The sequence below is a fragment of the Hyla sarda genome, chromosome 9 (genome assembly GCF_029499605.1).
Source record: "Hyla sarda isolate aHylSar1 chromosome 9, aHylSar1.hap1, whole genome shotgun sequence".
Lineage (NCBI taxonomy): Eukaryota > Metazoa > Chordata > Amphibia > Anura > Hylidae > Hyla > Hyla sarda.
Genome location: NC_079197.1, coordinates 174,578,906 through 174,592,167, shown reverse-complemented (window position 1 = coordinate 174,592,167; position 13,262 = coordinate 174,578,906). Strand labels below are relative to the sequence as shown.

Below are 13,262 nucleotides of genomic sequence, written 5' to 3'. Positions count from 1 at the left end.
TGGTGTATGGAGCCCAGCTGTTGAGAGTCTGGTGTATGGAGTCCAGTTGTTGTAGAGTCTGGTGTATGGAGTCCAGCTGTTGTAGAGTCTGGTGTATGGAGTCCAGCTGTTGTAGAGTCTGGTGTATGGAGTCCAGCTGTTGTGGTCTAGTGTATGGAGTCCAGCTGTTATAGAGTCTGGTGTATGGAGTCCAGCTGTTGTAGTCTGGTGTATGGAGTCCAGCTGTTGTAGAGTCTGGTGTATGTAGTCCAGCTGTTGTAGAATCTGGTGTATGGAGTCCAGCTGTTGTAGAGTCTGGTGTATGGAGTCCAGCTGTTGTAGTCTGGTGTAGGAGGTCCAGCTGTTGTAGAGTCTGGTGTATGGAGTCCAGCTGTAGTAGAGTCTGATGTATGTAGTCCAGCTTTTGCAGAGTCTGGTGTATGGAGTCCAGCTGTTGTAGAGTCTGTGTCACGATGCCGGCTGGCAGGTAGTGGATCCTCTGTGCCAGAGAGGGATTGGCGTGGACCGTGCTAGTGGATCGGTTCTAAGTCACTACTGGTTTTCACCAGAGCCCGCCGCAAAGCGGGATGGTCTTGCTGCGGCGGTAGTGACCAGGTCGTATCCACTAGCAACGGCTCACCTCTCTGGCTGCTGAAGATAGGCGCGGTACAAGGGAGTAGACAGAAGCAAGGTCGGACGTAGCAGAAGGTCGGGGCAGGCAGCAAGGATCGTAGTCAGGGGCAACGGCAGGAGGTCTGGAACACAGGCTAGGAACACACAAGGAACGCTTTCACTGGCACAATGGCAACAAGATCCGGCAGGGAAGTGCAGGGGAAGTGAGGTGATATAGGGAAGTGCACAGGTGAAGACACTAATTGGAATCACTGCGCCAATCAGCGGCGCAGTGGCCCTTTAAATCGCAAAGACCCGGCGCGCGCGCGCCCTAGGGAGCGGGGGCCGCGCGCGCCGGGACAGGACCGAGGGAGAGCGAGTCAGGTACGGGAGCCGGGGTGCGCATCGCGAGCGGGCGCTACCCGCATCGCGAATCGCATCCCGGCTGGAAGCAGAATCGCAGCGCCCCGGGTCAGTGGATCTGACCGGAGCGCTGCAGCGGAGAGAGTGTAGCGAGCGCTCCGGGGAGGAGCGGGGACCCGGAGCGCTCGGCGTAACAGTACCCCCCCCCCCTTGGGTCTCCCCCTCTTCTTAGGGCCTGAGAACCTGAGGAGCAGACTTTTATCTAGGATGTTGTCCTCAGGTTCCCAGGATCTCTCTTCAGGACCACAACCCTCCCAGTCCACTAAAAAAAAAGTTTTCCCTCTGACCTTTTTAGAGGCTAAGATCTCTTTGACAGAGAAGATGTCCGAGGAGCCGGAAACAGGAGTGGGAGGAACAGATTTGGGAGAAAAACGGTTGAGGATGAGTGGTTTAAGAAGAGAGACGTGAAAGGCATTAGGGATACGAAGAGAAGGAGGAAGAAGAAGTTTGTAAGAGACAGGATTAATTTGATGCAAAATTTTGAAAGGACCAAGATAGCGTGGTCCCAACTTGTAGCTAGGGACACGGAAGCGGACATATTTAGCGGAGAGCCATACCTTGTCTCCAGGGGAAAAAACGGGAGGAGCTCTTCTTTTCATATCCGCAAACTTCTTCATGCGTGATGAAGCCTGTAAGAGAGAATTTTGGGTCTCTCTCCATATAATGGAAAGGTCACGAGAAATTTCATCCACAGCGGGCAGACCAGAGGGCAAGGGGGTAGGGAGGGGGGGAAGAGGGTGACGGCCGTACACCACGAAAAATGGGGATTTGGAGGAAGATTCAGAGACTCTGAAGTTATACGAGAATTCGGCCCATGGAAGGAGATCTGCCCAGTCATCCTGGCGGGAGGAAACAAAATGTCGCAAATAATCACCCAAGACTTGGTTAATTCTTTCTACTTGTCCATTGGACTGGGGATGATATGCAGAAGAAAAATTTAATTTAATCTTGAGTTGTTTACAGAGAGCCCTCCAGAATTTAGACACGAATTGGACGCCTCTATCCGAGACGATCTGCGTAGGCAACCCGTGAAGACGAAAAATGTGTACAAAAAATTGTTTAGCCAACTGAGGCGCAGAAGGAAGACCAGGAAGAGGGATGAAATGTGCCATTTTGGAGAATCGATCAACGACCACCCAAATAACAGTGTTGCCACGGGAAGGGGGTAAATCAGTAATAAAATCCATACCAATCAGAGACCAAGGCTGTTCGGGGACAGGCAGGGGATGAAGAAAACCAGCGGGCTTCTGGCGAGGAGTCTTATCCCGGGCACAGATAGTGCAGGCTCGCACAAAGTCCACAACATCCGTCTCCAGAGTCGGCCACCAATAGAAGCGGGAGATGAGTTGCACAGATTTCTTGATGCCCACATGACCAGCGAGATGGGAGGAGTGACCCCATTTGAGGATTCCGAGGCGTTGGCGTGGAGAAACAAAGGTCTTTCCTGGAGGAGTTTGCCTGATGGAGGCTGGAGAAGTGGAGATCAGGCAGTCAGGTGGAATGATGTGTTGCGGAGAGAGTTCAACTTCTGAGGCATCCGAGGAACGAGAGAGAGCATCGGCCCTAATGTTCTTATCGGCAGGACGAAAGTGAATCTCAAAATTAAATCGGGCAAAGAACAGAGACCACCTGGCCTGGCGAGGATTCAGCCGTTGGGCAGACTGGAGATAGGAGAGGTTCTTGTGGTCGGTGTAAATAATAACTGGAAATCTTGATCCCTCCAGCAGATGCCTCCATTCCTCAAGTGCTAATTTAATGGCTAGAAGCTCTCGATCCCCGATGGAGTAGTTCCTCTCCGCCGGAGAGAAGGTCCTAGAAAAAAAACCACAAGTGACAGCATGCCCGGAAGAATTTTTTTGTAAAAGAACAGCTCCAGCTCCCACTGAGGAGGCATCAACCTCCAATAGGAAGGGTTTGGAAGGGTCAGGTCTGGAGAGCACGGGAGCCGAAGAAAAGGCAGACTTGAGTCGTTTAAAGGCGTCTTCCGCTTGAGGAGGCCAAGACTTGGGATCGGCATTTTTTTTGGTTAAAGCCACGATAGGAGCCACAACGGTAGAAAAATGTGGAATAAATTGCCTGTAATAATTGGCGAACCCCAAAAAGCGTTGGATAGCACGGAGTCCGGAGGGGCGTGGCCAATCTAAGACGGCAGAGAGTTTGTCTGGATCCATTTGCAGTCCCTGGCCAGAGACCAAATATCCTAGAAAAGGAAGAGATTGGCATTCAAACAGACATTTCTCAATTTTGGCATAGAGTTGATTGTCACGAAGTCTCTGAAGAACCATACGGACATGCTGGCGGTGTTCTTCTAGATTGGCAGAAAAAATTAGGATATCGTCCAGATATACAACAACACAGGAGTATAACAGATCACGAAAAATTTCATTAACAAAGTCTTGGAAGACAGCAGGGGCGTTGCACAGGCCAAAGGGCATGACCAGATACTCAAAGTGTCCATCTCTGGTGTTAAACGCCGTTTTCCACTCATCCCCCTCTCTGATGCGGATGAGGTTATAGGCGCCTCTTAAGTCCAATTTAGTAAAGATGTGGGCACCTTGGAGGCGATCAAAGAGTTCAGAGATGAGGGGTAGGGGGTAGCGGTTCTTAACCGTGATTTTATTAAGACCGCGGTAGTCAATGCAAGGACGTAGGGAGCCATCTTTTTTGGACACAAAGAAAAATCCGGCTCCGGCAGGAGAGGAGGATTTACGGATAAAGCCCTTTTTTAAATTTTCCTGGACATACTCAGACATGGCAAGAGTCTCTGGGGCAGAGAGAGGATAAATTCTGCCCCGGGGTGGAGTAGTGCCCGGGAGGAGGTCGATAGGGCAATCATAAGGCCTGTGAGGAGGTAGAGTCTCAGCTTGTTTTTTACAGAAAACATCCGCGAAGTCCATATAGGCCTTAGGGAGACCGGTTACTGAGGGAACCACAGAGTCACGGCAAGGGTTACTGGGAACCGGTCTTAGACAGTCCTTGGAACAAGAGGGCCCCCAACTCTTGATCTCCCCAGTGGACCAATCCAGGGTTGGGGAATGACGTTGAAGCCAGGGAAGTCCAAGGAGAATTTCCGAGGTGCAATTGGGGAGGACCAAAAGTTCAATCCTCTCGTGATGAGATCCGATGCTCATTAGAAGGGGCTCCGTGCGGAAGCGTATGGTACAGTCCAATCTTTCATTGTTTACACAATTGATGTAAAGGGGTCTGGCGAGACTGGTCACAGGGATGTTGAACCTGTTGACGAGAGAGGCCAAAATAAAATTTCCTGCAGATCCAGAGTCCAAGAAGGCCACAGTAGAGAAGGAGAAGGCAGAGGCAGACATCCGCACCGGCACAGTAAGACGTGGAGAAGCAGAGTAGACATCAAGGACTGTCTCACCTTTGTGCGGAGTCAGCGGACGTCTTTCCAGGCGGGGAGGACGGATAGGACAATCCCTCAGGAAGTGTTCGGTACTAGCACAGTACAGGCAGAGGTTCTCCATGCGGCGTCGTGTCCTCTCTTGAGGTGTCAGGCGAGACCGGTCGACCTGCATAGCCTCCACGGCGGGAGGCACAGGAACAGATTGCAGGGGACCAGAGGAGAGAGGAGCCGAGGAGAAGAAACGCCTCGTGCGAACAGAGTCCATATCTTGGCGGAGCTCCTGACGCCTTTCGGAAAAACGCATGTCAATGCGAGTGGCTAGGTGAATAAGTTCATGTAGATTAGCAGGAATTTCTCGTGCGGCCAGAACATCTTTAATGTTGCTGGATAGGCCTTTTTTAAAGGTCGCGCAGAGGGCCTCATTATTCCAGGATAATTCTGAAGCAAGAGTACGGAATTGTACGGCATACTCGCCAACGGAAGAATTACCCTGGACCAGGTTCAACAGGGCAGTCTCAGCAGAAGAGGCTCGGGCAGGTTCCTCAAAGACACTTCGGATTTCCGAGAAGAAGGAGTGTACAGAGGCAGTGACGGGGTCATTGCGGTCCCAGAGCGGTGTGGCCCATGACAGGGCTTTTCCGGACAGAAGGCTGACTACGAAAGCCACCTTAGACCTTTCAGTGGGAAACAGGTCCGACATCATCTCCAGATGCAGGGAACATTGGGAAAGAAAGCCACGGCAAAACTTAGAGTCCCCATCAAATTTATCCGGCAAGGATAGGCGTAGCCCAGGAGCGGCCACTCGCTGCGGAGGAGGTGCAGGAGCTGGCGGAGGAGATGACTGCTGAAGCTGTGGTAGTAACTGTTGTAGCATAACGGTCAGTTGAGACAGCTGTTGGCCTTGTTGCGCTATCTGTTGTGACTGCTGGGCGACCACCGTGGTGAGGTCAGCGACAACTGGCAGAGGAACTTCAGCGGGATCCATGGCCGGATCTACTGTCACGATGCCGGCTGGCAGGTAGTGGATCCTCTGTGCCAGAGAGGGATTGGCGTGGACCGTGCTAGTGGATCGGTTCTAAGTCACTACTGGTTTTCACCAGAGCCCGCCGCAAAGCGGGATGGTCTTGCTGCGGCGGTAGTGACCAGGTCGTATCCACTAGCAACGGCTCACCTCTCTGGCTGCTGAAGATAGGCGCGGTACAAGGGAGTAGACAGAAGCAAGGTCGGACGTAGCAGAAGGTCGGGGCAGGCAGCAAGGATCGTAGTCAGGGGCAACGGCAGGAGGTCTGGAACACAGGCTAGGAACACACAAGGAACGCTTTCACTGGCACAATGGCAACAAGATCCGGCAGGGAAGTGCAGGGGAAGTGAGGTGATATAGGGAAGTGCACAGGTGAAGACACTAATTGGAATCACTGCGCCAATCAGCGGCGCAGTGGCCCTTTAAATCGCAAAGACCCGGCGCGCGCGCGCCCTAGGGAGCGGGGCCGCGCGCGCCGGGACAGGACCGAGGGAGAGCGAGTCAGGTACGGGAGCCGGGGTGCGCATCGCGAGCGGGCGCTACCCGCATCGCGAATCGCATCCCGGCTGGAAGCAGAATCGCAGCGCCCCGGGTCAGTGGATCTGACCGGAGCGCTGCAGCGGAGAGAGTGTAGCGAGCGCTCCGGGGAGGAGCGGGGACCCGGAGCGCTCGGCGTAACAGTCTGGTGTATGGAGTCCAGCTGTTGTAGTCTGGTGTAGGGAGTCCAGCTGTTGTAGTCTCGTGTATGTAGTCCAGCTGTAGTAGAGTCTGGTGTATGGAGTCCAGCTGTTGTAGTCTGGTGTAGGAGGTCCAGCTGTTGTACAGTCTGGTGTATGGAGTCCAGCTGTAGTGGAGTCTGGTGTATGGAGTCCAGCTGTAGTAGAGTCTGGTGTATGGAATCCATCTGTTGTAGAGTCTGGTGTATGAAGTCCAGCTGTTGTAGAGTCTGTTGTAGGGAGTCCAGCTGTTGTAGTCTGGTGTATGGAGCCCAGCTGTTGTAGTCTGGTGTATGGACTTTAACTGTTGTAGAGTCTGGTGTAGGGAGTCCAGCTGTTGTGGTCTGGTGTATGGAGTTCAGCTGTTGTGGTCTGGTGTATGGAGTCCAGCTGCTGTGGTCTGGTGTATGGAGTCCAGCTGTTGTAGAGTCTGGTGTACAGAGTCCAGCTGTTGTAGTCTGGTGTAGGGAGTCTAGCTGTTGTACAGTCTGGTGTATGGAGTCCAGCTGTAGTAGAGTCTGGTGTATGGAGTCCAGCTGTTGTGGTCTGGTGTAGGGAGTCTAGCTGTTGTAGAGTCTGGTGTATGGAGTCCAGCTGTTGTAGAGTCTGGTGTATGGAGTCCAGCTGTAGTAGATTCTGGTGTATGGAGTCCAGCTGTAGTAGAGTCTGGTGTATGGAGTCCAGCTGTAGTAGAGTCTGGTGTATGGAGTCCAGCTGTAGTAGAGTCTGGTGTATGGAGTCCAGCTGTTGTAGAGTCTGGTGTATGGAGTCCATCGGTAGTAGAGTCTGGTGTATGGAGTCCAGCTGTTGTAGAGTCTGGCGTATGGAGTCCAGCTTTTGTAGAGTCTGGCGTATGGAGTCCAGCTGTAGTACAGTCTGGTGTATGGAGTCAAGCTGTTGTAGAGTCTGGTGTATGGAGTCAAGCTGTTGAAGAGTCTGGTTTAAGGAGTCCAGCTGTTGCAGAGTCTGGTGTAGGGGGTCCAGCTGTTGTAGAGTCTGGTATTGGGAGTCCAGCTGTAGTAGAGTCTGGTGTAGGGAGTCCAGCTGTTGTGGTCTGGTGTAGGGATTCCAGCTGTTGTAGTCTGATGTAGGGAGTCCAGATATTTTAGTCTAGTGTGGGGAGTCCAGCTGCTGTAGAGTCTGGTTTATGAAGTGAAGCTGATGTGGTCTTGTGTAGGGAGTCCAGCTGTTGTAGAGTCTGGTGTATGGAGTCCAGCTGTTGTAGAGTCTGGTGTATGGAGTCCAGCTGTTGTAGAGTCTGGTGTATGGAGTCTAGCTGTTGTAGTCTGGTGTAGGAGGTCCAGCTGTTGTACAGTCTGGTGTATGGAGTCCAGCTGTAGTGGAGTCTGGTGTATGGAGTCCAGCTGTAGTAGAGTCTGGTGTATGGAATCCATCTGTTGTAGAGTCTGGTGTATGAAGTCCAGCTGTTGTAGAGTCTGTTGTAGGGAGTCCAGCTGTTGTAGTCTGGTGTATGGAGCCCAGCTGTTGTAGTCTGGTGTATGGACTTTAACTGTTGTAGAGTCTGGTGTAGGGAGTCCAGCTGTTGTGGTCTGGTGTATGGAGTTCAGCTGTTGTGGTCTGGTGTATGGAGTCCAGCTGCTGTGGTCTGGTGTATGGAGTCCAGCTGTTGTAGAGTCTGGTGTACAGAGTCCAGCTGTTGTAGTCTGGTGTAGGGAGTCTAGCTGTTGTACAGTCTGGTGTATGGAGTCCAGCTGTAGTAGAGTCTGGTGTATGGAGTCCAGCTGTTGTGGTCTGGTGTAGGGAGTCTAGCTGTTGTAGAGTCTGGTGTATGGAGTCCAGCTGTTGTAGAGTCTGGTGTATGGAGTCCAGCTGTAGTAGATTCTGGTGTATGGAGTCCAGCTGTAGTAGAGTCTGGTGTATGGAGTCCAGCTGTAGTAGAGTCTGGTGTATGGAGTCCAGCTGTAGTAGAGTCTGGTGTATGGAGTCCAGCTGTTGTAGAGTCTGGTGTATGGAGTCCAGCTGTTGTAGAGTCTGGTGTATGGAGACCAGCTGTTGTAGAGTCTGGCGTATGGAGTCCAGCTTTTGTAGAGTCTGGCGTATGGAGTCCAGCTGTAGTACAGTCTGGTGTATGGAGTCAAGCTGTTGTAGAGTCTGGTGTATGGAGTCAAGCTGTTGAAGAGTCTGGTTTAAGGAGTCCAGCTGTTGCAGAGTCTGGTGTAGGGGGTCCAGCTGTTGTAGAGTCTGGTATTGGGAGTCCAGCTGTAGTAGAGTCTGGTGTAGGGAGTCCAGCTGTTGTGGTCTGGTGTAGGGAGTCCAGCTGTTGTAGTCTGATGTAGGGAGTCCAGATATTTTAGTCTAGTGTGGGGAGTCCAGCTGCTGTAGAGTCTGGTTTATGAAGTGAAGCTGATGTGGTCTTGTGTAGGGAGTCCAGCTGTTGTAGAGTCTGGTGTATGGAGTCCAGCTGTTGTAGAGTCTGGTGTATGGAGTCTAGCTGTGGTAGAGTCTGGTGTATGGAGTCCAGCTGTAGTAGAGTCTGGTGTATGGAGTCCAGCTGTAGTACAGTCTGGTGTATGGAGTCCAGCTGTAGTACAGTCTGGTGTATGGAGTCCAGCTGTTGTAGAGTCTGGTGTAGGGGGTCCAGCTGTAGTAGAGTCTGGTGTATGGAGTCCAGCTGTAGTACAGTCTGGTGTATGGAGTCCAGCTGTTGTAGAGTCTGGTGTATGGAGTGGTTGTAGATTCTGGTGTATGGAGCTGTTGTAGACTCTGGTGTATGGAGTCCAGCTGTTGTAGAGTCTGGTGTAGGGGGTCCAGCTGTAGTAGAGTCTGGTGTATGGAGTCCAGCTTTTGTAGTCTGGTGTACGGAGTCCAGCTGTTGTAGAGTCTGGTGTATGGAGTTCAGCTGTTGTAGAGTCTAGTGTAGGGAGTCCAGCTGTTGTAGAGTCTGATGTATGGAGTCCATCTGTTGTAGAGTCTGGTGTACGGAGTCCAGCTGTTGTAGAGTCGTGTATGGATTTCAGCTGTTGTGGTCTGTTGTAGGGAGTTCAGCTGTTGTAGAGTCTGGTGTATGGAGTCCAGCTGTTGTAGAGTCTGGTGTATGGAGTCCAGTTGTTGTAGAGTCTGGTGTATGGAGTCCAGCTGTTGTAGTCTGGTGTATGGAGTCCAGCTGTTGTAGAGTCTGGTGTATGGAGTCCAGCTGTTGTAGAGTCTGGTGTATGGAGTCCAGCTGTTGTACAGTCTAGTGTATGGAGTCCAGCTGTTGTAGAGTCTGGTGTACAGAGTCTAGCTGTTGTAGAGTCTGGTGTATGGAGTCCAGCTGTTGTAGAGCCTGGTGTATTGAGTCCAGCTTTTGTAGAGTCTGGTGTATGGAGTCCAGCTGTTGTAGAGTCTGGTGTATGGAGTCCAGCTGTTGTACAGTCTGGTGTATGGAGTCCAGCTGTTGTAGAGCCTGGTGTATTGAGTCCAGCTGTTGTAGAGTCTGGTGTATGGAGTCCAGCTGTTGTAGAGTCTGGCGTCGGGGGTCCACCTAAGAAGCCTTATTCCTCAGATGGAGCAGATAGGTGGCAACAGGCACCATCTCCCATCACTGACCTCCTGAGATGTCTCTATCTGGGGGTCCACAACATGATTTAATTTATTTTGGTGCCAACCGTCCATGACATTTGCCCTGAGTTCACAATGACCGCCCAGGGTCTGTGCTGACCATCCATTATGTATTCTGACTGTCCATAATGTCTGCTGGCATCTTCCTCCCGACTGATCACATACTGTATTCTCTCAAAACTCCTAACATGTCCTGTCAGCCATCACAAAAAAGGACACACCAAGCTTATTCTTACAGAGCCAACCTGAGCGTTAAATAGGCAAAATGGAGGCCATCTCCCGTGGTGCCACCGCCTGGCAGTTATGGTGAATACTTGTATAATAATGTACTACCAATACAAAGAGGTGAACACAACTTTATTTCAAAACAAAACATCAACCACTAATATGGGGTATTTTGGTCATCTACTGATAATAGTGGGGTATTTTGGTCATCTACTGGTAATCGTGGGGTACTTTGGTCATCTACTGGTAATAGTGGGGTATTTTGGTCATCTACTGATAATAGTGGGGTATTTTGGTCATCTACTGATAATAGTGGGGTATTTTGGTCATCTACTAATAGTGGGGTATTTTGGTCATCTACTGGTAATAGTGGAGTACTTTGGTCATCTACTGGTAATAGTGGTGTACGTTGGTCATCTACTGGTAATAGTGGGGTACTTTGGTCATCTACTGGTAATAGGGGGGTACTTTGGTCATCTACTGGTAATAGTGGGGTTCTTTTGTCATCTACTGATAATAGTGGGGTTCTTTGGTCATCTACTGGTAATAGTGGGGTTCTTTTGTCATCTACTGATAATAGTGGGGTACTCTGGTCATCTACTGGTAATAGTGGGGCACTTTGGTCATCTACTAGTAATAGTGGGGTACTTTGGTCATCTTCTGGTAATAGTGGGTTACTTTGGTCATCTACTGGTAATAGAGGGGTACTCTGCTCATCTACTGGTAATAGTGGGGCACTTTGGTCATCTTCTGGTAATAGTGGGTTATTTTGGTCATATACAGGTAATAGTGGGGTACTTTGGTCATCTACTGGTAATAGTAGGGTACGTTGGTCATGTACAGGTAATAGTGGGGTACTTCGGTCATCTACAGGTAATAGTGGGGTACTTTAGTCATCTACTGGTAATAGTGGGGTACAGCAGTCCAGGGATGGTGATACTGGGGGCCCAGGTTAGGATCCACGTATTCCTGCAATTGAGCAGCTTTTTCTTCCAGCAGCACGGACACAGGTTTGGGTGGAGAGACGCTCTCGTGTGGAAGCTTCGATTGGCTGCTCCTTACCATACGATCATGTAGCAGACTGAACTGTAGAGCCCTTACACTGGAAGAGAAAGAGATGGAAGGGTTAATAAGGAGGAGGGGCCAGGAATAATGAGGGGCAAGGATTATAGGGGTATTCTGAGTAAAACATAGCATACTCACTATCTGGGTCTCCTGCAGCTCGAAGTCATCTGGTCCCACCACTTGTCACAATGCCTCCTATTTTTGAGGTGGATTTGACCTGGGGCACCACTGTGACTGGCTAAGTGGGCCGTCACTGCCGAAACAAGTCCATCTCAGAATCAGAAAGTAGTGATGAGCGGCGGACCTGATGATGTCTTTGCGAGAGCTTCAGGGACCCAGGTAAGTGGTTATGTCTATTTTTCATAGTGGCCCAAGCAACATAATTATAATGATTAATTGATAGGGCATGAGGAGGAGGGGCCAGGAATAATGAGGCATCACAAAGAGGAGGGGCCATGCTTAATGAGGGGTGGCCATAATCAATAAGGAGGGGCCATGAATGAGGCAAAAGGGGACATAATTAGAGACATCAGGAGGAGGGGCCAGTATTAATGAGGAGGAGGGGCCAGGATTAATGAGACATGATGAGGAGGGGCCAGGATTAATGAGGAGGACGGGCCAGGATTAATGAGGCATGAGGAGTGGTCAGTATTCATGAGAAGGAAGGGGACCAGAAATAATGAGGAGGAGGGGCCAGTATTAATGAGGTGGAGGGGCCAGAAATAATGAGGCGGAGGGGCCAGTATTAAAGGGGTAGTCCAGTGGTGAAAAATGTATCCCCTATCCTAAGGATCTCTCTGTACGGGGCCCCGACTCTCCGCCGAGATAGCGGGTGTCGACCCCCGCACGAGGCGGCGGCCGAAACGCCCCCTCAATACATCTCAATGGCAGAGCCGGAGATTGCCGAAGGCAGCGCTTCGGCTCTGCCATAGAGTTGTATGGAGGGGGCGTGTCGGCCGCCGCTTCGTGCGGAGGTCGACAAGCCCCCTTCCCGCGGGCTGTCGGGGCTCCGTACAGGAGACAGGGGATAAGTTGTAAACCACTGAGTCACCACTGGACTACTCCTTTAATGAGGCATGAGTGGTCAGTATTAATGAGGAGCCAATATTAATGAGGAGGGGCCAGACATAATGAGGAGGAGGGGCCAGTATTAATGAGGTGGAGGGGCCAGGAATAATGAGGCGGAAGGGCCAGTATTGAGGCATGAGTGGTCAGTATTAATGAGGAGCCAATATTAATGAGGAGGAGGGGCCAGACATAATGAGGAGGAGGGGCCAGTATTAATGAGGTGGAGGAGCCAGGAATAATGAGGTGGAGGGGCCAATATTAATGAGGAGGGACCAGAAATAATGAGGAGGAGGGGCCAGTATTAATGAGGCATGAGTGGTCAGTATTAATGAGGAGCCAATATTAATGAGGAGGGGGCCAGACATAATGAGGAGGAGGGGCCAGTAATAATCAGGTGGAGGGCCAGTATTAATGAGGAGGAGGGGCCAGTATTAATGAGGAGGAGGGGCCAGTATTAATGAGGAGGAGGGGGGTTAATATTAATGAGGCATGAGTGGTCAATATTAATGAGGAGGAGGGGCCTGAAATAATGAGATGGGGCCAGTATTAATGAGGTGGAGGGCCAGTATTAATTAGGAGGAGGGGCCAGTATTAATGAGGCATGAGTGGTCAATATTAATGAGGAGGGGGCCAGGATTATTAATGCCTTAGGCTGTCCGGGCATGCTGGGAGTTGTAGTTTGGCAACAGCTGGACGCCCCCTGGTTGGGAAACACAGCCTTATGAAGAGGGGCTATAAATAATGAGGCATTTTGGAGGATGACCCAGTTTAGTGAGCCCACTATATCTTACAGCCATGGCGTCTCACCAGTATGGGCGTCTCTCCCGTGCTGACATCAGTTTCCACAGCTCTGCCAGATCCTTAGTCGCAGTTGTTGATGCTTTGCCTGGGTGTGCACTAGAAAGACAAGTGCATCAGACTCCCCGGTCCCTCTCCAGAACCCCCGCCCGCCCTCAGTCCTCTCAGGTACCTCAGGTATGGACGCCTGTTTAACCTGCAGAACATGATGAATCCATTAACACATTTTTTTCTGAGCTGCTGGAGTCGGGAGGAGCAGTGCGGTCTCTGTTTCAGCTTCTTCTCACCAGGGCTCACGTTATCCTCCCTCGATGTGGTGGAGTGTGCCTATAAGACAACAGATACTAACATCAAGGATACTAGTTATGTTAAAGGGGTAGTCCAGTGCTGAAAAACGTATCCCCTATCCTATCCCGCGATCTCCTATACGGGG

The 13,262-nt window shown here is 51.0% G+C and overlaps 1 protein-coding gene across 2 annotated transcripts in view; it reads right to left on the bottom strand.

The window, feature by feature from the left end:
• Positions 1-10,009: 10,009 nt before the first annotated feature.
• MEIOSIN (meiosis initiator) overlaps positions 10,010-13,262 on the bottom strand; it is a 35,728-nt gene continuing 32,475 nt past the window's right edge. For both annotated transcript variants that reach the window (XM_056540644.1, XM_056540643.1), the window contains exons 10-12: positions 13,002-13,156; positions 12,839-12,928; positions 10,010-11,000 (exon numbers count right to left, since the gene is read on the bottom strand). In XM_056540644.1, the coding sequence (XP_056396619.1) occupies positions 10,796-11,000; positions 12,839-12,928; positions 13,002-13,156 (450 nt within the window). In that variant the 3' untranslated portion in view covers positions 10,010-10,795. The remainder of the gene's footprint in view (positions 11,001-12,838; positions 12,929-13,001; positions 13,157-13,262) is intronic.